The sequence below is a fragment of the Hemicordylus capensis genome, chromosome 7 (genome assembly GCF_027244095.1).
Source record: "Hemicordylus capensis ecotype Gifberg chromosome 7, rHemCap1.1.pri, whole genome shotgun sequence".
NCBI lineage: Eukaryota > Metazoa > Chordata > Lepidosauria > Squamata > Cordylidae > Hemicordylus > Hemicordylus capensis.
This window is the reverse complement of record NC_069663.1, coordinates 27,547,976-27,572,552: the sequence shown is the minus strand read 5'-3', so window position 1 is coordinate 27,572,552 and position 24,577 is coordinate 27,547,976. Positions and strand designations below refer to the sequence as shown.

The 24,577-nt window shown below is 47.2% G+C and overlaps 2 protein-coding genes across 10 annotated transcripts; one reads left to right on the top strand and one right to left on the bottom strand.

The window, feature by feature from the left end:
- Nucleotides 1-9,541: 9,541 nt before the first annotated feature.
- LOC128332738 (NTPase KAP family P-loop domain-containing protein 1-like) lies at nt 9,542-19,822 on the bottom strand. Of its 9 annotated transcripts, none has more exons than XM_053267388.1 (8): nt 17,009-17,643; nt 16,557-16,633; nt 15,803-15,908; nt 15,618-15,707; nt 15,421-15,540; nt 14,065-14,229; nt 10,652-12,188; nt 9,542-9,846 (listed from the first exon to the last, which is right to left on the bottom strand). In XM_053267388.1, the coding sequence occupies exons 3-8, from the start codon at nt 15,867-15,869 to the stop codon at nt 9,720-9,722; spliced, it is 2,106 nt and encodes a 701-aa protein (XP_053123363.1). In that variant the 5' UTR covers nt 15,870-15,908; nt 16,557-16,633; nt 17,009-17,643; the 3' UTR covers nt 9,542-9,719. The 9 variants fall into 9 exon arrangements, with proteins under 9 accessions (XP_053123363.1, XP_053123359.1, XP_053123361.1 ...); XM_053267384.1 differs by lacking the exon at nt 17,009-17,643 and adding exons at nt 18,551-18,636; nt 19,550-19,822 and having other exon boundaries at nt 9,707-12,188; XM_053267386.1 differs by lacking the exon at nt 17,009-17,643 and adding an exon at nt 19,550-19,822 and having other exon boundaries at nt 9,707-12,188.
- Nucleotides 19,738-24,369, top strand: TMEM160 (transmembrane protein 160). Its single transcript, XM_053267392.1, has 3 exons — nt 19,738-20,016; nt 21,276-21,368; nt 23,520-24,369. Exons 1-3 carry the CDS (start codon nt 19,821-19,823, stop codon nt 23,771-23,773), a joined length of 543 nt encoding a protein of 180 aa, XP_053123367.1. The 5' UTR covers nt 19,738-19,820; the 3' UTR covers nt 23,774-24,369.
- The last annotated feature ends 208 nt before the right edge of the window (nt 24,370-24,577 follow it).

Here is a 24,577-nt window from a genome sequence, read left to right as displayed (position 1 = left end):
ACTTTAATGTGCACTAATAAAATATTGTTTAAAAAGCTCAGTCTGTGAAGCTCCTGGCCAGAAGCTTAAAACTGGGTTGAGCCAAAGTTTCCACTGGTGGCTCAAGTGCTTTTTCACAAGGTAAAGGTAAAGTGTGCCATCAAGTCAGTGTTGACTCCTGGCACCCACAGAGCCTCGTGGTTGTCTTTGGTAGAATACAGGCGGGGTTGACCATGGCCTCCTCCCGCGCAGTATGAGATGATGCCTTTCAGCACCTTCCTAGATCGCTGCTGCCTGATATAGTACCAGCGGGGATTCGAACCAGCAACCTTCTGCTTGTTAGTCAAACATTTCCCTGTTTTGCCACTTAAGGTGATGCTTTTTCACAAGCCAAGCAGCAAAAGAGAAAGTGTCTGTGCATCAGCTCGTGTATACAGATTTTTTTAAAAACCATCTTGGAATTATGCATCCTTTTGCCAAAGGAAACAAGTTAGTGCAATCTCGGCATCACTATCCATAAGGGCTGAGATATTTCAGTCAATGTCTTTCCTGCAGAAATGGAATTTTGAGAACCTCGGAGCAGAAATTCAAACAAATAGATCTAGTACGTCATGGCAGAGGCCCATTCATGGTCTGTATTTTCCCCTTCACATTTCCCCCTTCTTGTCCCTGGGAGTTGAACCAAACCTAATGCTGATCCCAAAAACTGATTCCAAGAGTTGTTTTCAGTGGCCTGGAACTGATCCCAAGCTTAAAATCTCTCCACTTCTTTGAACCTGGACTGGACTGGAGCCAAACCCCTAAACACAAGAAGGTTCAAAATACATGCTTGAATTGTTCTCACACCTGGCGGCCCGCACACGTAGTTGGACAACAACTCCCCTAGGAAGCTGCCTTATGCTGAGTCGGACCCTTGGTCCATCTCGCTCAGTATTGTTTATTCTCACAGGAAGAGCCTCTCCCAGTCCTTCCTGGAAATGCTGCCAGGGACTAAACCTGGGACCTTCTGCAAGCAAAGCAGATACTCTGCCACCTTGCCTGATAGCAACAAGTCTTTGTTGCAATCCACAGATGTGGAATTCACGAACAGATGAAATGAGAGATGATGCCTGCAAGTAACTGGCTTCTCCTTGGAACTATCAAGGGAGGAGTTTGGGAGCTGGAATTTCAGCCCGAGACAAGCCTGACGGGGTAGGAATGGAGAAACAAGCCAAAACAGTACTGCCAGCTGTTTGGAATGATTTGCCTACTCCAAGGAAGTTCAAAAGAGTTCTTGTGAGGTTCTTAGTGCCACGGAATCTCAAAATAAATCCAGTGAAGAGGAGAATGATTGTGTGTGAGGTGGAAGCTGGAGAGGATGAGCATGCCCTATCTGGATTCCGTCCCCAGCTTTTTACCGGGGTCGGAAGAAAAGTTATCCTACCCAACTGCTACCTTGCACACACTCCTGCTCCTGCTCCTGTAATGTTTGCAAGCACACAACTGAGAACCAGGAGTGTGCCTGCAGGGCTCTGTTACCCAGGTTGCTGGAGGTCGTGAACAAGCCTGGTAAATTCCAAACACACAGTTGCTCAGCTATGAGATTCTTTGGAACTTATTGGATTCCTTGTGAGATGTCTTCAAATTGCCCTCTTCCATTAGGCAGAGAGAGATGAGCAGGTGTGTTGTTGGTTTTTGTGGGGAGTTTTGCCTGGGAATTGCGGTGGAAATCCCAAGAGACCAAAGGCTGAAGCATGGATCTCTATGGTCTTATCCAACTAGACCCTTTGCGAGATCCTCCACACCAGATATGAAGGCCGTTTTGGCTGGGAATAATGGGATTAGTATTCCCACAACATCTGGGGACCCAAGGCTGAGAACCAGATGGAAGAAAGCCACCCACCACTTTCAAAGGTGCCACTTGGCACATTTAGCAGGGCATTGCCCTGAGCAGGTGTTTCCTTGGAACTGTCAAGTTAGGAGTTGGCTCATCTTTCAGGCCAAGACAAGCCCAATGGGATATTTCTGGAGCAGCAACATAGCAAGGATGGATTGTCAGCTATTTGGACACCTTTGCCTGTTCCTCGGAACTGGTCATGGTGCAATTTAATTGAGAGAGAAGAGCAGGGTTTATGTTGCTTGTTTTCTTAAGAACTTAAGTCACAAGAAAAACCATTGTCCAAAAGAGTCTAATCTTTGCAGGTATAGACACGTCACGACATCTAAATATCCTTTCCAAGGCCTTCATTGCAACCCTACCAAATGCTTCACCAGGTATTATCTGAATATTAACTAATATTAATCTGCGGAGGTCCATCTGCAGTTGCCACCAGCTTGTCTGGTGGCTACACAAGAATCGGCTTTCTCCATTGCCACCCCTGGGCTTTGGAATGCGCTCCCTGCCGAAATAAGAGCCTCCCCATCTTGGACAACGGTTTAAAAGGCTTTTTTTAAAAAGCCTTTGTTCATCTAGGCTTTTAATCAGACTTTAACATTGTTTTTAAATTTTAAATTGTTTTAATGTCTTAATGTTTTAGTTTTGTTCTCATTTGTGTTGTTTTAATGTAAACCGCCCAGACACATGAATTTTGGGCGGTATATAAATATGTTGAATAACATAAATAAATCAACTTCATATTTTAGATAGTTACAGTACTGATATGATGGCTTGTGTAAGAAGTGATTATCAAACATGATATCTGTCTCCTATCATTATGATGGGAGCCATCAATAAGCCCGGGCTGTGATCTGACACACCCCATGCAAATATAAGTTGCAACATTTTCTGGGGTTGTTTCTCTCCAACTGCCGCAAGTCATCTTGCTGAAGGGTGCGCTGATAAACCCTGCCCATGCTCACATTTCCCCTTGAGTAGGTAAGTGAAAAAATGGGGAATTGTCTTTCTTATCTAAGGTGACTTGAGCACCTTGGCTGGTGCCTAGCCATGGAACTTGTTTGCAGTCCACTTATGGGATAGGGTCTTGAGAAGATTGGTCCACGCCATCCATCTCTTCTTCAAAGTGGTCCTGCAGGAGAACTATCGGTCGACCCAGGAAGGTGCTGCTCATTTCGTGTCTCTCTTTGGCAGAGTTAAGCTGCTGCTGAACTTGGGACTTTTCTTATGCCAGAAGGATGCATACAGAAGACTGCTCGGTTCCCATGATGTCACATACCTCCTCTGCAGATGAAGACAATCCAGGTATGTATGATCATTACCAAATCAATGTTCTGAACTGAAGACTATGCCTTCACCAATTTGTCTTGCTGCTGTTTTTATAACTTTTTGGGGGGTTGGGGGCTTTGATTCCATTCATGTTACAGAAGGAATAAAGAAACAGAAGAAAGATCATATAGAAGAAGAAACCAATGAAGACATTTACTGCAAAGTCTTGGCAGACAGACTGCAACATGTGGTCCCACCAGTGACGGTGGGGTTTTATGCAGAGTGGGGAAGAAGCAAACGAAAACTCTTAGACAAAATTGAAGGTGAGCACAGTCATTCCTCAAAATCATAATCTAAACTGCTTTACATTGACTTGTCATGCTCTCATCCATATCCACAGCTCACCTTCCCTGCACAAGCAACTTTATTGACCAGGATTGCTGAATTAGGCTTAGTTTGAGTTCATTCATACAATCACAATGATCCTGGTTAAAGGGTTAACTAGGATTGCTGAGTGCAGTAGAGCTGATTGTGAGAACCCAGCATTCATGGGCAATCCTGGTCAAACCACTGTGGTCAAACTGCATTTATTTATGGAATTATATTTATATACTACCCTTCATTCTAAGACCCCAGGGCAGTTAACAATATAATAACAATTACATAAAAACAGAATGAGTACAACTAAAAGTTAAAAAAAGCAAAAGACAGCTCATTGGGCAAAAGCCTGGATAAAAAGACCAGCCTTCACTTTCCTCCTAAAGGCTGAGAGAGGGAGCCATGTGGGTCTCAGCTGAGAGTGGGTTCCACAGCCTGGGGAACTCGCTGCTCCCCAGCAACTGAGAAGGTCCTGTCCTGTGTGCATGACAAACGGGCCTCAACAGGTGTGGACACACGGAGCAGAGCCCCTCCCAGTCAATCTAGTCAGGTGGGGAGATGCAGCTGGGAGCAGATGGCTGTTGCATTCTATCCAATACCTTTTATGTTTTGTTGTTTAGAAGTTTGTCCCAGTGGGGATCTTGTGTAGAGAGTGTGGCGGGTAGAGTCAGAAAGGAAAAGGAAGGGGAAGGAGAGAATGGAGTGGTTTCTGAATACATGCTTAGTTAGATCTGTATAAGATTACTTTGTGTTTGTGAGGGAAGTAGCTATAAAACGACAGTCTTTTAAGGTGCCCGGGACTCAAGCCCTTGAGGGCTTTACAGATAATAAACCAGCACCTTGAATTGTACCCAGAAACAGACTGGCAGTCAGTGCTGTGCCTTCAAGACTGGAGTAATATGAGCACTGCAAGCAGTCCCAGAGATCAATTTGGCAGCCACATTCTGCACCAACTGTAGTTTCCGAATACTTTTCCACGTAGAGCACATTGTAGCAATCCAAATGTGACGTGACTAAGGCACGGGTGACAGAGGCCAGATCAGCCCTCCCAAGGAAGGCTCGCAATTGGCACAGCAACCCAAGTTGGCAAAATGTACTCCTGGCCACCGCCACCACCTGATTTTCTAGGGGCAGCGCTGGTTCCAGGAGAACCAGGATAGATAACCAGGATCAGTGTATTCATCCCTGATAGCTCACAGGGACTTTAGGGTAAATCCAGCTGATATGTGGACTTGAACCCTCCATTCCAGAGGGGATGTGAGCTAAAAGCCCTGTGTGTAAAGCCTCCAGGTGAAATTGACCCAAGCCTATGAAAGATCTTGTTGGATAGGTTGTATATGGGAAATCAGGCCAAGTGTTCAGACTGTTTGACTGTAAGAAGGAGCTTGTCAGAATCCTTCTCTTGGGCTTTTCAAGAAAAGATGGGGCAGGTGTGCATTTAGGAAGACCACGCCCTCCCCTTTCAAACTCTGTGATCCACAGCTGTTACACCACACCTGTAAGGCTTAAATTGGTGTCAATGTCTTGTGTTACACTTTCCGTTGCAGATCACATGTCCCGAGAGGAACAAAATAAGGATGAAGGAGGAGGTGTCAGACCCTGGATTCCTCTGATTTCATTCATTTGGCGTGTAATGTTTTTCATCCCTGGTCTCATTCATACAAAGCCTCAAAAAGCCAGGTATATCTTCATCAACTTCAATGCCTGGGAGTTTGTGGGGTGTGACTACACCTGGGCTGGTCTCATCGCAACTCTGCTGGATGAGGTTGAAGGAAAGAATAAAGTTCCTTTCAGTGTCTTTAGGGCCTTTGGCAGGGAGCCTTTGCCAGCAGGAAAGCGATGGGTTTTAAGATCCTGGCGTATAGGTTTCTTTTTCGGTGCCCTGTGCCTGTTGCTTTGTATTCCTTTGTGTCTTGCATGGCTGGACGAATTTACGCTAGGCAATTTAGTTGTGGGAATTGGACCTGCGCTAGCCACACTTACTTATCCTTTCATCAAAACAATGATAAACTATTTGGATACATTGAAGAGGCAGCTTCAGAGAGAAATGAACAAACAAGATCTCAGCACCAAGATGGGCTTCATGCACTCTGTGAAGGAAGAAGTCAAAACCCTCATTCGGTTCCTGCAGTTCATGGCGTTCTACAAGGAGCAGGAGATCCGGGTGGTCTTGAAGATCACCAACTTGGACGTTTGTGCTCCAGAAAAGGTGGTGGCCGTTCTGGATGCCATGAACATTCTCCTTTCTGACAAGGAAGCTCCGTTCATCTCCATCTTGGCTGCGGACTCACGTATCCTTGTAGAATGCATTGACGAGGCAAGTAAGACCCCCAGGAATGGATATTTACACTTAGACCGAATTGTGACTTTGCCGTTTTCTCTGCCACGGATGAGCTATAAGGCCAAGTCACAGATACTTAATGAGATTCTGGAGGAGGGTTCTAATAGTAAGCAAAGAACAAAATCTCCTGAGGAAAAGGGCAGGAGCAACAAAGAAGACAAGAGCTCCTTGACGCAGAATGAAATTAATCTCGTCCTGCAGTGCCTGAATGAAAAGGAATTTGATGAATACATCCCAGGGAATTCCATCCAAATTAAGAGGGTGGTGAACACAGCGCTGATCACCTTGTCAATGCTCAAAAGGGGATTTCAACCCAGTCTACGGTCGAAGACTGATGGGGTAGAGAAACTGCAGATTAAAGAGGTGGTTGAATGGGTTATTCTTGCTACTTATTGGCCTTGTCGTTTGAGCTGGATTTTGCAGTGTGAAGAAGACGACTCCCAAAGAAGAATGCTCAAAAAAAGTCAGGCTGGTGGTTCCCAGCTGAAGGAGTCGGAGGGCAGTTTCAAAACTGGAGATGGAAACCCAGATGGGAAAGGAGCAGAGGACGATGGCAGCAAGAGTTTACTGGCATCTTTTAATGAATATGCTGAAGAGCTGTACAAATATAAGGATGAGATAAAGAAGCTTTTGGAACTTGATCGAGATCCTGATCTTTTCACAAACTTCCTGCAGAACAAGAACTATTTTACTGTTAAGCGAGCCAGTTATTTCTACGATCTTCTCATCAATCTGGACTTCTCTTTGAAAAGGCAATTTGAACTGCTAAGAGGCCAGACTCACATAATCATGGAAGAAACCAGTTGCCATAAACTGGGGGGGAAATCTTAATTTCAGCAAGGGTAATTTGTTTTTCTGTTTTCCTACCTGTGTGGGTCACCAGAGACTTACCAATGTCTCATTTTAGTTCAGAAGTTATCACATTTTAAATCTTTGTTTTTTCAAATCAGTTAGTACAGGGGTTGTTTTATCAAGGTTGTGTGGATAGTGGCTTTCATATTTTATCTGATTATGTCAACTCTTAGTGAATATATATTTCCCCCTCTATTGCAGAAGTACCCAGACAGACTGGAGGTGTTCTATACCAAGCTATTGCTCTCTGACACAAATCAAACCATCACTTGCACAGTAGCTGAATTTTGTATAGCAGCAGTGAAAACACGACAACAATTGGCACAGTCATGATCCAGTTGGTTGCAATATATATATTTTTAAACTCTGTATTTGATCTTTGATCGAAATAAACATTGATTGCTACTGATTTAATGTAACTGTGAAATGGTAAATTGATGTCATGTGAGTTACTGCAACTTGTGTTAATTCTCTTAGAATTTTGTATTTTTCTTGTTTTTGTTTTTGTTTTGGTTCCTGGTCCTGGACCATAATCCACTTAATCAAATCATGCCCAGAGCCCTGAACAAATAAGGAAGCACAGCCAAAATGTATCAGTTGTAAAGTCAAGACGGTGCAGCCTCCGCTGTCCTGTTGCTGATGCCGTGTGTGTGTGTGCGCGTGCATGTGTGCGTGTGTGCCGGGTGCTTATTGAGCACCATTAGCACTCCTTTTGGTGTACCTATGACAACTACACAAGACAGGGAGTAACAGAAGACATATTGTGTGTCTGTACTGAATGATCTTGACATGGACACAGTACAGTGAGCCCACACATTTAACTGAAAACATGATGTAGGAATACCTTTGGGGAAATAGGGATTCATCCATGAGCCCAGAACTGGGGCAGGAAAGCAGGAAGGTGCTTAAAGACAGGAAAAGCAGAGCTCAAGGTAGGATCCAACAGGGCCCATCCCAATGAATGTCTGAACACAAAATCTGGATGGCTCAGAGATTAGCTGGCAAACTGAAGGGCTCTGCGTACTGCAGCATCTCTCTTTGTGCGGTACCACTTGGCCAGTCTCTGTAGGTGGAGGAGGGCGTTACGGACGCATCTGTGCTGGGTCTTCAGGGTCCGGGACACAGGCAGCAGCCTATTCCGGGGAGGGAGAACATTGCAGCACACATGGAAGGTATGTTGTGAGAGTGGAGTCTGGTGGTGCTAATAACTAGCAGAAGCTACTTGGCTGCAAGGTGGTGGGACTGAACTAGCAGTAGGTGAGCGAGGCCAGCCACAGTGTGTGGACTTGTAGTTTTTAATTTTAAAAAGGAAAACAAAGGGTGCGGACATAACGGTGAGCTCAAGAAAACAGAGTTCTTTTGTCACAGAGGTAATGGGAGGGAATATGTCTTGCAAATGAAGTCTGCACAGACCGCCATGTTGTTCAGAAACCTGGCTGACATGTTGTTGTCATTTAGTATCATTACTGTTAATTTGACTTATATACCGCCCTGGTGGCGCAGGGCGGTTTCTGTTAAAATTAATACATAATAATTAAAATTAAAAAACAAATTAAAAGCAGATGAACTAGATAACATTAAAACTAATTGCATGTTATGCAAACGCTCTGCCGTTTGTCTGCTGCATCTTGATAACCACATCTGTGCTCTGTATGGTGTTGCAAGCAGATAAACCTGCAGAGGAATCATGTGGATTGAGATTATGTGACCTTCACCGTGTCAGTCCATTTACACTTGGACTAAACCACAAAGACACTGAATATATTTTGCTTAGTGTGTTCTGTTCTCGTGAGCATCCTTTACATGAGATTTGTGGATCCTCAGCAGACAGCAGCAAATGAGCATTACTTGAGCTAAGCTGCACTTTTAGGGGAAAGTGAAGGGTGGAGAGGCAGAAAGGAAGGGGGGATCGAAAGGATGTGCAATAGGGGAGGGGAGGGGGGCAGAGGGGTGTTTCTGCCAGGGGGTGGAAGAGTATCATTCATTGGCGGGAGGGGAAATCAGGTAGGGTTTCTGCTCTACAGAGCCTGGGCACAGCTTTCCCTCTCAGCTGTCAACCTTGCATGCAAAACCATAGAACAGAATAGTTGTTGCTTGTCTACCTTCTTATTTCAAAGTGCTTCTCAAATGAGAGCAGGGGGAAGGCAGTGTGTCAGGCTCCTTATGCTTCCTGCCACCTTGCAACAGAAAGTGGTGTTTCGTCAGATCCAAAGGAGACCTTCTGCTCACCAAAGGGCACCTCTGGATCCCACCCAGTGCCTTTGACTTGGAGGTCTGTTTCCTCCTTGCACGGAACAGTCCTTCACGCCTGGATTCGTGCCCTTCACACACGTAGCCTCTGGGCTTCTCCATAGGGTTGCCAGATTCTGGCTTTCCAAAGCTGGGTGCCTAATTTGCATATGATGTAAAGTAGCTTGAAGATAATTTTTGAGCAGAAGAGGGGCTGCACCTTTTGCTCCATAACTCTGCTTCTACAAGGGCTAGAGCTTAGCTTTAAAAGAAAAAAAGAAAGTTGAAATCTGGGTGAATCTGGGTGGGCTAAGCAATCTGGGTGAAATGCTTAAAATCCAGGGGAATCCTAGAATTTCAGCAGGCATGGCAACTCTAGTTCTCCACCTTAAGGCCCCAGATATTGGACTACAACTCCCATAACCCACAGCCATAGAGGCCAAAGGCTGCTATTGTCCAACAACATTGGGATTCAAGGCTGAGAACCTCCAGTTCTCTGCCCTCTCCCTCTGGGTGGGGAAGAAAATTTTTCCTTGGGCCTCCCATTTTTAAATGTCCACTCATTTTTCAAATAAAAATTAAGCAAGTACCAAGTTACACAATTTCACACAAACGTTCCATAACATTTTGTATTAGAATGCAGATACATATTTTTTTTAATGAAACTATCATTACTTTCTAGCTCACATTGTCATAGAAGTCACCACATGAGGTGTCAAAATGGGATTTGCACAGCTGCAAATTCCTGTCTTTACTACGTCAAAAGGAAGAGGATTTCATCCCCCCACCCTTTTAATTCTAGCAATGCCGCATTGTCCAATAATTGATGCAGAAGTTCCATCTCAAGGTCTGATGGGGAAAGAGAGGGAAGTCAGGTGTAGAGTGGGGCAAGATTGCCAACAAGTTCAAAGCCTCCTTACTCCACCTGGCAAAAACACAGTGAATGTTAGAACACTTTTTATACCTCATAATAGCCAGAGAGACACATGCTTCTCAAGAATAATTGAATGTGTCCAAAACAAGGAGAAGGGAGACAACTGCCTAAATGGCACTCCAAGATCTATACTTAGAATTTGTACCAAATTGCTAATTAGCAGTGAAAAACTGCTTCTGGTTCTTGATGGTCCATGAAATTCTTATTTAAAAATAAAATAAAATACCAGCAGAGCCCTGGGAAGCGGTAGAGCCCAAAAGATCTCCAAGGTCCTTAGCCATATGCATTTTCAGGTCCCTGGGACACAGTTTGATGCTTTTTTCATTTTAGTTATTGCATAGGGAATCTCCTGAACTGTTGATCCCTTTTCCACACACTCCTGCCCAGGGGTTCCCAACCTTGGGTGCCCAGATGATGTTGGCACTACACCTCCCATCCTATGGCCATTGTGGCTGGGGATCAGTGTCCCCTCTCACAGGGAATCCCAGATGATGTTGACTACAACTCCCATAATTCCCAGCCAAAAGCCATCGCAGCTGGGGATGCTGGGAGTTGTCGTCAACGACATCTGGAATTCTCTGTTAGTGGGAATGCTGCTGGGGATGATGGGAGCCGTAGTCCAAAAACACCTGAGACCCAAGACTGGGAACTCCTGGGCTAGCCAACGCTTTTCTTTGCTGTGGGTGGCGCCTCATTGCTGCTTTTCTTTCTCCTGGCTATGCTATTTAGATCCCGAAGCAACTCAAGCTGCCTTTTCAAAGAGAAATCCAAGTTGATGAGAAAGTCGGCGAAATACCTGGCCCTCTCCACGGTGAAGTGGCTTTTCTGCAGGAAGTTTCTGAAGAGTTCAGGGTCTCCATCGAGTTCCAGGAGCCTTTTGACCTTATACTTCATCTCATCCAGCTCCAAAGCGTTCTCTTCAAAAAATGCCAGCAACCTTTGCCCCCCTTTCTCCCCCTCTTCTTCCTGCGGCTTGCCTTCCCTGCTTTGGCCATTGGCCTGCTTCTGCTGGGGGCTCCCAGCCTGGCTTTCCTCCAGGTTTCTCTGCTGCCGCTCGTCCTCCTCGCATTGCAAAATCCAGCTCAAGCGGCAAGGCCAGCAATGGGCAAGGATAACCCAGTCTATCACCTCTTCGATTGTCAGTTGATCTTCTTTCCCCTCAGTCTGCAATTTGAGTTTGGGTTTAAATCCCAGTCTGACCATGGTCAAGATGGTCAGCACTGCGTTCACCGCCCTCTTCATCTGGATGGAATTCCCTGGGATGTATTGGTTGACACTCTCATTACTCAGGTATCGAAGGACATGTTGCATTTCCTCTGCCGTCAAGGAGCTCTTGGCTTTTTTGCTGCTCTTGCTGTCCTTTTTCTGAGCTTCTGGATCAATCACAGAGTCCTCCTCCTGTTTCTTTCTTCCTCCTCTGTTCAGATTCTCCTTAAGCAGCTGCCTTTTGGCCTTGCAGCTCATCTGGGGCAGAGAGAAGGACAAGGACACGATTCGGTCCAAGTATAAATACCCATTGTTGCAGGTGTTGTTTGACCACTGAATACATTCCACCAGGATATGGGGGTCAGCGGCCAAGAGGGAGATAAACGGAGCCTTCTTGGTGCAAAGAAGCAGCCTCATGGCATCTAGAACAGCCACCACCTTGTCTGGGGCACACAGGTCCAAATTGGTGATCTTCAGGACCACCCGGATTTCTTTTTCCTCTATCAAGGCCATGAACTGGAGAAAACGAATCATGGTTTCCACCTCTTGCTTCACGGAGTGCATGAAGCCCAGCTGGGCGCTGCGGTCCTTTCTCTTCATTTCTCTCTGAAGCTTCCTTTTCAGTGTGAAGCAGACGTTTTTCAAGGCGCACAGGAAAGGGAACGAAAATGTGACCACCACAAGCAAGACGACATATCCCATGTTCCTCCAGACATGGCCTTCCGCTGTTTCCCGCAGCAGCACCATGCAAAGAGTAAAGACAACGAAGAGGAAGGAGCCACAGACAAAGAAGCTCCGGCTCCAGGGTTTCAGGACCCATTGCTTCCCGCATTTCCCAGGCTCTTCCTTGAATTCCCCGCCAAAGGCCCTGAAAACGCTGAAAGGAACGATATTCTTTCCTTCAATCTCATCCAGCAGCGTGGCGACGAGGCCGGCCCAGGTGTGGTCACACCCCACATACTCCCAGGCATCAAAGTGGAGGAAGAGATACCGGACCTTTGGGGGCTTTATTGAACTGGAGACAGGGAGATAAAACATTATATGCCAGAAAAGCCAAAAGGCAGACTGCATGTTGCTTGCACCTTCTTTCCCATCCTTATTTGGTTTGCCTTTCTGGGACATGTGATCTGCAACAGAAAGAAAAACGCACGACTGAAACATCCACCCTGCCGTGCACATCCAGAGTGTGCGTCTGCCCCCAATGCTGACTGCACAGGACCAGCCTAGACTTGGACAAGACCTTCTTCTTGCAGAGCACTTCATCACTGAGGGAGGGTATGGATCTTGGTGGCGGCATCAAAAGTTAATGCAGAGCAGCAAAAACCTAAACACAGACAGTATACAACACATATCTATATACTGCTTCTCAATCCAAAGTTCCCAAAGTGGTTTACATAGATATAACTAAAGATGGCTCCCTGTTCCCAAAGGGCTCACAATCTAAAAAGGAAACACAAGATGGACCTCAGCAACAGCCACTGGAGGGATGCTGTGTTGGGGACGGATAGGGCCAGTTGCTCTCCCCCTGATAAATAAAGAGACTCACCACTTTTAAAGGGGGCCTCTTTGCTCACGCAGCAGGGTTTAAGTAAAATTTCCCACGGTAATTTTAATAAAATGTGCCAAGTATTTATCAGTGCCCTTTGGACTTTGCAGTCCTTGGTCTAGGAGATTGCACCAGGTTCACTTACCTCTTATTGAACAATCATACGGTATTGGTTGTAAACTATATTTTGTGGGTGCTATATGATATATATTATACCTCATGTGTATATACTTTTGTTGGCTGGTTGGAGACTATAATAAGCAAATTGACTGATTAAACAGCCAAGTAAAATCCCACCTACCTTCCCCGCAGGTCTTTATCTCTATATGGAAAGGGGTTGTGCATTTCTTCAAATTAAAGTGTAGGGGACAGGGCCTGGGATAGCCTAGCCCCCTATGGCTACAGCCCACACACTGCAGTAGTCACTTCTGTAGTTCCCGTAGCTTCTCACAAGGGGTGACCCTATTTCATGCTTCAAGTCTAGCAAAGCTTGCATGGGGAAGCGATGTTGTGTGTTCCAGTGATGTCATGGGATTCCTTCCCAAAGAAAGAGGCAGGTCAGGTCCCTCTTGGAGATCCAAGGGCTCGGCTCAAAGTCTGCTTTCCATGAGAGCTATCCCAGATCCTGCAGAATTTAGCAGGCACCCGGATCATTTGGAATCTGTTACCCCATTGCTAGACGGCGCTTTCTCAGAGTTGCTCCCACCCAGGCCTTGCTTAGCAGACCACAGACTCACAACAGGACAGAACAAGGCACAGATCTGTGGTCATGAGAATTCAAAAAGCAAGGCCAGAGGGAGAGAGGGTGATCGTGTAAGTGCAGGAGCTGGGGAGGGCATCTTTTCATCCACCCTCAACATACTGAAGGGCAGGATAGGACACACCTGTCCTATCCAGGTCCCACCTCCCACACAATCCCTCTCCCATCTTCCTTTTTGAGTTCACACAACTGTGGATCAGAAACACTCACGGTTCTCCTATGGTATTCTGGCTGGCATTTTTCAAAACTCAACGAAGGGGAGTTTGACAGCTGTGTTGGGTATGGTCTGCTCTGAGTGATTTGCAATTGCAAATGTTGGGTGAAGGGGGGGCGGGTTGTGGCAGATTGGTGAAATTCCGTGGAGGGGGTCCAGAAGGGGAGGGAGAAATTCCTGAGTTAAACGCCACGCCTGTCCTATCCAGGTCCCACCTCCCACACAATCCCTCTCCCATCTTCCTTTTTGAGTTCACACAACTGTGGATCAGAAGCAGTCACGGTTCTCCTGTCCTGGCTGGTCTCTCCTCCAACCCTGCTTAGGGTTGTGTCAACGAGCCAAATGAGTTTCAGTGGCACACCGTTCCACTGGAAAAGGTCCCGTGTCTGTCCCAGCATTCAACTCTCATTGCGTTTTGCCTCCAGCTCTGACCATTCCTTGCAGTTTAGAGGATACTCACAAGGAATTTCGATTTTGTCTCACCTTGGATTCCGTCTGAAAGCCATTTTTTGTTCTGCCCCCACGGTGCATAAAACCCCACCGTCACAGGCAGGGCAATGTGGTGCAGAGTTTTCGCCAGGGCTTTGCAGTAAATGTCTTCATTGGTTTCTTCTTCTGGAATACATTTCTTCTGTTTCTTTATTTCTTCTGTAAAATGAATGAAATATTAGCACCTAAAAGTGCTGGGTGGAAAGCAGCTGTTGTAGTAAGGCAAGGTGGTGCATAACCTCATTTAATGGTGGGAAGATTTCAGGCTCGCGGGATTTATTCTTTTCCTGGCTAGAGCCTTGGGGTCCACCAACTGGAGCCAGTTGCAAAATGGCAGCTTGAAGGGGCAGAGCCAGTCGGGTGTATTTCTGCACATGGTTGCCACAGCCAAGCTGTGCCCCCACTGGGTCCATGGCTGACAGTGGGGCTAGATGAAGATACTTGCACTTCAGACTTACAGCCCAAACCGATGCACAATGAGAGGAGGCATTCTCAGGAGCAGGTGACCCCAAAGTCACACCACCAGTATTGCTATTCAGGCACTATCAGAACACCATAACCGTCCCAGTATATAAACCCAGACCAGTTGGGTTTTATAGAAGGAAGGCAGATTGCAGATCCCATCGGTCACATACTGAACTGTATATATATTTTAGTAAAAAGAATAAAATTCCTTCAGCCATACATACTTTATACATGTTCAAGGCTTTTGACCGTTTGTCATGGTCTTCTTTGATTAAGTTAATAGATCATCTTAAAATGGGAACAGGATTTACTGATATCATCAGACAACTATATAGTGAATCTCACGCCACAGTCTGAATAAATTCCTGGGATTCTGAAATATTCAGTAGCAAAAGGGGTACAAAACAGGGATGTCCACTTTCCCCTTTGCTATTTGTACTTGCCATAGACACATTAGCTTTGGCCTTCAGAGGTAACCAGCAGTTTAAAGGACTGACTATTAAGAGTACTGAGCATAAGGTCAGCCTATACACTGACGATATTGTCTTAATACTATCAGATCCCTTACGGGCTATCTCATCTATACAGGATGAGTTATTTAATTTTGAAAAAGTAGCAGGTTTAAAAATAAATCTCTCTAAATCAGAAATTTTGTGAACTGGGAGCAGCTCCAAGGTTTGTTGTATTATGTTTTATTCTTTGTGTCTGGATCTATAGTGTTCAGCATTGTAATTTGGTTTTAATAAATACAATTAAAAAAAAAAAAGAACACCATAACTGCACATCTGCCCAACCTGTACTTTCTACAAGGCCAGTTAAATAAGGTGGGCCTCTTGCAAAGCCCATCGCTATGCACGTGTCCTCAGGAACGTGGGGCTTGCTCACCTCCTCCTTCTCCTTCCTCATCTATGTGCAAATGTCTCGGTTGCCCAGCTGTCTCTGTGGCAAGAGTCCCAGATGTCTTGATGACTGGAGCCTTCGTGGAATCTGTGGCTGAACCTGGAGCTAAAATGAGACGCTTGTGCATCAGACTCGCAGCGCAATCCTGAGCAGGTTTACTCAGCCATACGGGACTTACTGACCTCCTTCTTTTCTTTGCAGTGGCTTCTGCTGCCTCGTTATCTCTTTAGGAGAAGTCACCGAAATCTGGATGAGGCGAGTCCTCACTGGCCCTGTGGCAAAACACAGAATTGAAAGTCCTAAACGGCTTCGGTCCAGCTTGGCTGCCTAAGGTACATGAAACTGATTTAGTCATAATCTTACACACCTGGAGTGCTGTCACCTGCAGGAGAGCCACTTAGCCTCATGGGCACATAGCGATCTGCCTTGCCCATCCTTTTGGCATAAAGAAGCCTCTTGAACACTCCTCAGCGCTACCAAAGAAACAGATACAATGAACGGTGCCCCCCACCCTGGGGCTGGTGGCCAGTTTTACTGAAAGGGTGGAGGGTGCTGAGCCAAGCGCCATAATTCCTCACCCAACTCCAGAGCAGCCTGCTAGCAAGACCCCACCTACCGCCAGTGCTCCACATATATTTTTGCTTTGAGCTTGGCAGTTGAGGGGTGGAGGCCAGACACTCTCCTGCAGGGGAACGGAGTTTGGCTTAGGGGCTCTCTCCAGGGCTGCTGGAAGGGTGCGTATATCTAATCCAATTGCTCCGCCCCTTTGGTAGGCATTGGGGGGGGTCACCTGATTTGCGAGTTTAATGCTGTCACGATATAAACCAAAGGTAATGGTGCCCCATCAATGGTGCATGATGTTGCTTCATGCAGTTGAAAGGTGGGACATAATAAATATTTTAAATAAAATATTGAGGAGACAAGAGCAATGTCTTCTTTAAAACATAATGCTGGTAACCTTCCCTTATGCACGAGCAGTGGTTAAGATAATAGCTGAGGGCTTAAAGGAGAAGGATTCTTTGCTCAGCCGGAGATATGCCAGGTTAAACTCTGAGCAACACTGTAGATGAAGCCGTGGTGACCTCCACAAAGAAGGTTGCCTTGAATTATCTCTAACTCACCTGAGCCATCATATCCCCATATTTCAGCTCCATATAGAATGGGAAGGTATTTTTCTTCTTCATCTGGACAGAGTCAGCTAAAACAAGATAAATTAACCTCAGAGTAGAGTGCAGTCTTTTTATGAATAACCCCCTAAGTAAGCAACTCTCCCTGCAACCTGAATAAGACAATTGCTGCACTAAATGATAGAGGACATTTTAAATACTGTACTGAACCAGTAAGAATCTCTGCCGACCTCCCAACTAAACCTACAATGATTGCCGCAAGTAGCATTTAAACAACAACAAATACAAATTTGTTTGCCTATTTCAGCAACAAATGCTGAAACAGACTGACTAAATAAAACTAAATATTCAAACAACAACAAAACTGATAACATTCTCAGCCCATACGACCAGGATGCCAAATTCTGAAATCCGAACAAGGTTTGGGGGGGGGAACCCCCACACACCTCAGAATCTGATCATCTGTGATGTGCCGTATTTACCACATTGAGAGGCCACCTCTCAGCAGGATGGTTTAGGAGGAACCCACATGAAGAACAGTCCACATTTGAAATAAATCAAAATAATAAAAGAAGCGAGTTGCCGCAGCTGAGAGGTGGGCGTGGGGCATCATGTGTGGGTGACGCGCCCCGCCCTGCCCCGCCTGCTAGATGTCCTGGCTCCTGCCTCCCCCCTCTGTGCCCCCCAAGCCCCCCTCCGCTGGCTGGGCTTCAGCTTCATGCTTCGGGGTTCTGCAGCACAGGAGGACTTTTCAAGCGCTGCTATGGCAACTACGCAGAGCGGCAGTTGGATGTGGCCGCTACGCAGATGGAAGCTCTGTTGCTAGAGGGTCCCCCACCCGCCCGATGGCAGGGCCCGTCAGGGAGGGGGCCGGGGGTCAGCCGGAGGCCAGCAGGGGTGTGTGCGTGTGTGTGTGGGGGTAAGGATTAGGGTTGCCAACTGTCCCTCAGTGCGCAGGACGTCCCTCATGACAGGGATGAAATGTTGGCCCCTCTAGGGACAGCATTTGTCCCGCATTTTGGTGGCGGGGCCAGCAGCTTCTTATTTTGAGAAGTTTTGGTTGAAAAGTGGTATAACTTGGATACGTTCTAAATGATAACAATGCTGGCACTATTCAATAGCATATAAATAAATAATATAATATAATATAATATAATATAATATAATATAATATAATATAATTCAGTTACATAGACGTCAATGATACTCAGGCTCTTGATTACCACTGCATACACCTCCTGCCCCTCCCCAAACTTGTGTCCCTCATTCTGGCAGGTAAGGTGAACAAGCCCCCCCCCCCCTCAGTTTACAACACTGTTTCAGTTAAAAACATAAGAGCAGCCCTGCTGGATCAGGCCCAAGGAAGCCCATCTAGTCCAGGATCCTGTTTCCCACAGTGGCCCACCAGATCATGTCTCTGGGAAGCCCACCGGCAAGAGGTGAGCCCCTGCCCACTCTCTGGCTATGGCTCCCCTGCAACTGGTATTGAGAGGCAACGTGCCTCTGAGGCTGGAGGTGGAGTTCTCCAGCTGTTGCTGGGCTTCAAACCCCATCACCCCCAAAAACACTTTATTGCCGCTGTGGGTGATGGGAGTTGTAAAAAAAAAAAAGCAGAGCCAGCATAGCTTAGTGATTAGAGTGTTGGACTAGAACCAGGAAGACCCAAGTTTGAATCTGGGCCAGCTTTCTCTGTTGCCACCCCTTCACTTTGGAATTCTCCCCCCCCCCCCACCCCCAGATTTGGTCTGCCTCCTCCCTTTCAGCCTTTACAATCTTATTGAAGATGTTCCTTTTCTGCCAGGCGTCTGCCCTTTAAAAGAGAAATCTCTCTCTTCTTAAAAAAAAATCTCAGATGCTGTTCTTGTACACTGCCCTGAGTCTGTGGATTGGGTGGTATATCAAATTTTTTAATGAATGAATGAATAAACAAACAAACAAACAAACAAACAAGCAAGCAAATAAATAAAGTGTCTCTCCACCTAACCTACCTCACAGGGTTCTTCTTGTGAGGACAAAAATAAGCATGTACACCACTCTGGGCTCCTTGGAGGATGAGCGGGATATACATGTAAAACTGAAATAAATAAGATCGAACAACACCTGGAGGGGAGCCTACGTTTGGCCACCCCACCACAAGAGTTTAGTAACCATCTGCAGACGGAGCTGGAAAAGACCCCTGCCTCCACTTCTGGAGAGCTGCTGCCAGTCTGTGTCACTCCTTATTTCTTGCTTCCTGCTATTTAAGCATCCTCAAGAGAGCAGGCCAGGAGGAAGCATAGGGGGCTATTTATTTATTTATTTATTTAACACATTTTTATACCGCCCAAAACTTACATCTCTGGGTGGTTTACAACAACAACAACAACAACAACAAACAGAAAGTAAAACATTAGTTAAAGCAAAAACAAAAAGTTTAAAACATTGCAACAATTTAAAATTTTTAAAACAGCATTAGAACCATTAAAACAATATTAATTAAAAGCCTGGGTGAACAGATGCATCTTTAAAGACTTTTAAAAAGCTGTCATATTCAGTTAGGCAGAATATATAGGGATAAGGCAGCAGACCTTGTAGGAATGTTCTGTCTCTTGTTGTAAATTATTATTGGCTGTTTCTGGGGTAGATGTGAAGCCTGTTCAGGATGGGGTGGCACACTCCTTTAATATGACTACGAATAATTATATCGTGCTTTCCACAAACCCAAAAAAAACCCCAAACCCAAAAGTGGTTTACATAGTGCAGAGGTGGCCAGGCTGAGGCTGCTGTTGGACTACAACTCCCACCACCACCACCACCATCCCCAGGGGGCGCGGGGAGTTGTGGTCCAGCAACAGCTGGAGAGCCTCAGCCGCACCCCTTTCCTCTAGCCTCCTTCCACCTGCTACACTGACATTTTTAACTTGGAGACAGGTAAAACTCCAATCCCCAGAATGCAATAGGCTGCCTTAATTGGGGGGAGAGAGAACTACATATCCCAGAATGCATACCTGCTCGTGGAAGGCTAACCCAACGCGGACTTCTTGACTGACAGGCCGCCAAGGCCACACCCCCTCGGGGAGACCCCTCCTTAGTCCCGCCTCGCTTCACAGAGACCAGCCCACCCGCCAATCCCTTCCGAAACAAGTCCCGCAAAGGGGTGGTGCTTCCCAGAAGTGGCAAGCGGGGCAACCTATCACCGCAAGCCCCGCCTCCGCGGGCAGGCGCCTGAGGCGGTCTCCCCAGGCCGGCTCCTCAGTCTGCGTCTCCGCCGCTGCCGCCATGGTGCTGAGCGGGGGTTGGTGGTGGGGCCGGGTCGTGGCTCGGGCGACAGCAGCTGGGGGGCTGCTGAGGCGAGAGGCCTGGCCTTGGAGAGCGAGGGCAACCCGGTGCAGCTCCGGCCGGGGCCCGGGGCCTCCTGTCGTCTCTGAGCTGGACAAGGCGGACGCCTGGCTCCTCAGGAAGGCTCACGAGACCGGTGAGGAGGGGCGGGGCTAGGGGCGGGGCCTGGCCGCGGGGGCGGGGCCTGCGGTCTTGGGCAGAGACTGGTGTCCGAACTCCGAAGTGGCCCCCTCGAGATGGGGCTGGCTCAGCGAGGCTCCCCAGAGGTTGCTGGACTGCAGCTCCCATCATCCCTTGCTGCGCTAGGTTGCGGCAGAGGATTATGGGAGTTGTAGGCCAATAACAGCTGGAGAGCCTCAGGTGGTCTAGACGTGGGGAAGGGAAGGGGGCTTTGGAACATAGGGAGCTGCCCTATACTGAGTCAGACCCTTGGTCCATCTGGCTCAGCCTTGTCTACGCAGACGGTGGAATTCTCTGCCACAAGATGTGGTGACAGCCAACAACCTGGGTGGCTTGAAGAGGGGTTTGGATAACTTCATGGAGGAGAGGTCTATCAAGGGCTACTAGTCAGAGGGCTACAGGCCACCTCCAGCATCCAAGGCAGGATGCCTCTGAGTACCAGTTGCAGGGAAGCAACAGCAGGAAAGTGGGCATGCCCTCAACACCTGCCTGTAGGCTCCCAGTGGCATCCCCCAGATGTTTTTGGACTACAACTCCCAAAATCCCTGGCCACAGTGGCCAATAGCCAGAGATTATGGGAGTTGTAGGCTAATATCTGCAGGAGGGCTGAAGTTGAGCAGCCCTGGTATAGATAATAATGGCAGTTCAGCATTCAAAGCCATTCACATGTTGCCTCAATTAGTCCATAGTACCAGCACCCCAACCAATATCCCTGTAAGGCAGGTCAGTATTAGGTTTCTGGGTTTTTTTGTTGTTTTTGCAATATGATGGTGACATGCTGATCACAGTCCAGAGAGGGGTGATCAATATCGGACCAAAGCTAGTCACAATTTCAAACATACCATTTGGCCCTGTGTGGTTTTGTTTCAGTAAATAGCAATGGGGCTGGTGGGACTCTTGAGTGATGAGAAGGAATTCTTTCTACCAGAGATCTTGGAGTGCTGCTGCCAATCAGAGTAGACAGTACAGGTTTAGATGTGGCCAGTAGTCTGGCCTAGTGGTTTGATGCGGTATGATGCAGCTTAGTATGTGGCAAGACTGTATTTTAGATAATTCCTGTGTTACAAATGTCTCTTTCCAGGTTGCTTTGCCTTGCTGTCCCTCAAATTAGATCCCTTGCTGTCCCTCAAACTGAGTGCAAATAAAGTTACACCTGCTTGAATGTAGAGGAATTTGATTTTTTCCTTTCCTTTCCTCTATCTTCCTTTTTCCCAGGGTTCCTTTCCTGGTTTCGGAATGGCCTGCTGGCTACTGGTGTTGGAGTGATTTCGTATGTTCAAAGTGATATGGGGCATGAAGTGGCTTATGGTAGGTAATGCCCAATCATTGTGCCTGTGAGGTGGAAGCCTCCTAGCTGAATGATCCAGGGCCAAGCCTTTATGAAGGGGGCTCCTCTCCCCCCTCCTTCTCTCCCTCCCTCTTTGGTGCTGAGCTTCCTGATGCAGACACTAACAGCTGCCTGTGGTGTCCATTTCTACGGCTACTGCAGTGGCAAGTAAAAATGGCTTCCAGGGTGCCAGACTGAAAAACAGGAAAGGAGTGGATGTCTTTTCTCTCACGCTGTTGCTGTGTGGTAAACTACCTCCATAAATAAGCATGGACTGGTGATGTGTTAGCAACTTTGGTGGATTGACTTATTTGCAAAACATGTTCTATGCAGTGTAGCCGTGTGGGAGACTGACTTGAGATGCATCCTGTGCAACCCTTGTAAATGCTGTCTGTGGCCAGGATGGTCATCCTTATAAAATCTGTAAGAGCTGATTGGTGGTTGTTGCCAAGAGGGGACTCTTGGAATGAGTCAATAGCCTAGAGGAGCTTGAAGAAGTCTCCATTGACACTTCAGACCCCATAGCGCCAGTGACGTCATGTTCTGTAAATGGCCTCCAGAGAAGCAAATGACTGAATAGCCTTGAAAGTCAGATGGGGACAGATTCTGTTTGTGGTGTCTGGGGTAGGCTCTGGGCAGGCGGCTCATCCCCAGGAAACAGCTGTGGGGAAAGAAACCTCACTTTGTGCAGAAACTCGTAGAAAGTGCAGCTGATAATGGCAGTTAGAGGCCACTGAGTTGTAGTTGTGTGATCTCTTGCCCAACACAGCATATGTCCAGGAATCGGACGTGAAAAGGAGGAAGCGAGTGGTCAGGGCAGCAGGATTGGTTCCTTGCAACGTGCAAGCCTGGAAAGTCCCTGTTCAACAGGCTTTGCAGAAATCCCTGTTTGTAGCGCTGCCCTGAAAGAAGCCATATTGGGGTGGGTGGGGAGGGCAGAGTAAGGTTCAGCCACAGAAATACAGTGTGAATTGTTGAGCAAGCCGTCTCCCTCTTTTCTTCTCATGTTCTTATGTCGAGGGACAAGCCCACACTACTCTCTGGAGTTGTCTTTGCTGACAAATGCCTCTTCTCTTTCTCCCTTACTCCAATATTTGTTTTTGCTCTTATATTCCACCACCTTCCAAGGTCGCTGCTGGTAACTATCTTAAGGATCTCTCTTTGTTCGTGAGCCCCAAAAGCTAGTTTGCATCAAGCTGTTTTCTACATGGTAGGAGACCTCAGTGGCTAGATGGCGGCTGCTGCTGCCATCCAGTGCTCCAGAGTGGCACTCGCTCCTAATCCTCAGGGGTCAGAGCACCAAAAAGCACAGCCAGCCCCTTAAAGTGGCTGCTTCTCCCTCCCCCACTCTACCCTTTTTAAGGGAATGCAACGCACTTGTGTGCTGATTGCCACATCATACAACCTTACATAATACTACCAGCCACCAGAGCTGCTCCTAAAAGCAGCCATAGTCCAGGAGAAAAGTTGTGCTTTCCACATCTGGCTTGTTTACTTAGCTCCAGCTATGGGGATGGCCGCCCTGTTTCTTCACCCGCTTCCCCCATCCAGTTCTGACTTTACCAGGAGTGCAAAGGTGAACAGTGGCCTCTGGAGTAAGGCAGAGTGGTGAGCAGACTCAGTGTCTCCTTCTGAAAGGGAGTGCTTTGTGGGAGGGAGTTTCAAAGGGGGATCATCACGGCTCAGGGGAGTACACAGTGCCGCTGTCTTCTTGGACTCTGGCTTTGCATGTCTTCCCCAGTGTTTGTGCCAACCATGTCCCCAGATACCTACACAGTAAGCCAGATCCCCAGGGCTGGCCCGATGTGGGCTGAGTAGCCCACCTGGGAAAGGGATTACTTCCTTGGAAGCTTCTCTCTCCATATAGTGCTGCCTGCAGTCTTGATGCTTAACTGGAGTGTGTGTGGTGGGGTCAGAGGACAGGACAGACGATCGACTCCTTTCCACACTGATGTATTTGCTGAGGAACCCCTGTGGTTCCAGAGGGGTTTGCTTCATGCTCTCACCTGTAAGCTCACCCAAGGGCATGTGTGATTTGTACTGTGAGGCTGTGGTTATTATATTATTGCTTAGTTCTCCAGCTGTGCGAGCCCTGTCCCCAGAAGGGTGATCTTTGGTCCTCCTCCTCCTAGGCTTCTTCATCCTTGGTGGAATCTGCGTCTCGTATGGCAGTGCTTCCTACCTTGTCAGCCTCTTCCTCCTGCGGCGTACCATGATGCTGTCCTTTCCCACGGCCCTCCTGAACGTCATTGCAGTCACAGCCGTGGCCCTGGTCTGGCTGTGCACCATCTCCCTCTATATCGGGCACTTGGAGGTGGAGGTTATCCAGGACGACCCCAGCGACAAATGCCAGGATAAGGAGGACAATGGGAAGTCGGAGAAGTGAGAACCGAGGTTGGTGAACAAAACCTCGGCCTGGGATTGTACTCCGCGAACTGACGCTTAAGGCCATCCAGGTGGGCCCTCCTGCTAGTCGGGCTGCAGGCTGGATTAATTTCTTGCAAACGAGACACACATGGATGTGTTGGCTGCTTTGTATTTATTTCAGGTTTTCCAGGTGGGCTCTTGGAAATGACATTAGCAAAAATCAGATCACTGGGAAAGAACAGAGTTCAAAGGACATGTCCCACTGAGCGAGCAAGCTGGCTTCCCAGCTGGGAGCTGCTATTCTTGCTAAACCAGGATCTCTGGCACTTTTATAAAGCAAGCCCACTGTGGAGATCTTCTTGTTGGCATTGCTTTTACCCTCTTCTCCCTCCTTCCCCACCCCAGCCAGGTCTACAAACTAAAGCCATGTTCAACTCAAAATACCCTAGAAATGGCTAGTTGTGTCTGCCTCAATTGTATAGCTTGCCTCTGCTTCTCTAGTGTTGCTTATCTCTAAAATCCTCATTCTGCATCTCTTCTGCCACTGGGCCGTATATTCTTCACTCAGCCGGACCTGCTCAGTTAAACATTTGTATTAAATACACCCCGACCAACTCTGGTTATCTCTTGACGTGGGTGTGTGCATGGGGCTGGGGGGGTGAGAACTGGCTGTGCTCCTTGCTTTCTCTCAACAGCCAGTGTGCAGTTTAAAAAGGTTTTTTTAATGGTTTATCAGTGTCAATAATACATAAGGGGCACTTGTGACTCAGTTTTAGATTCAGCTCTGGAGAGATTCATACATTTTGCCTGTTTGTAGCTGGGA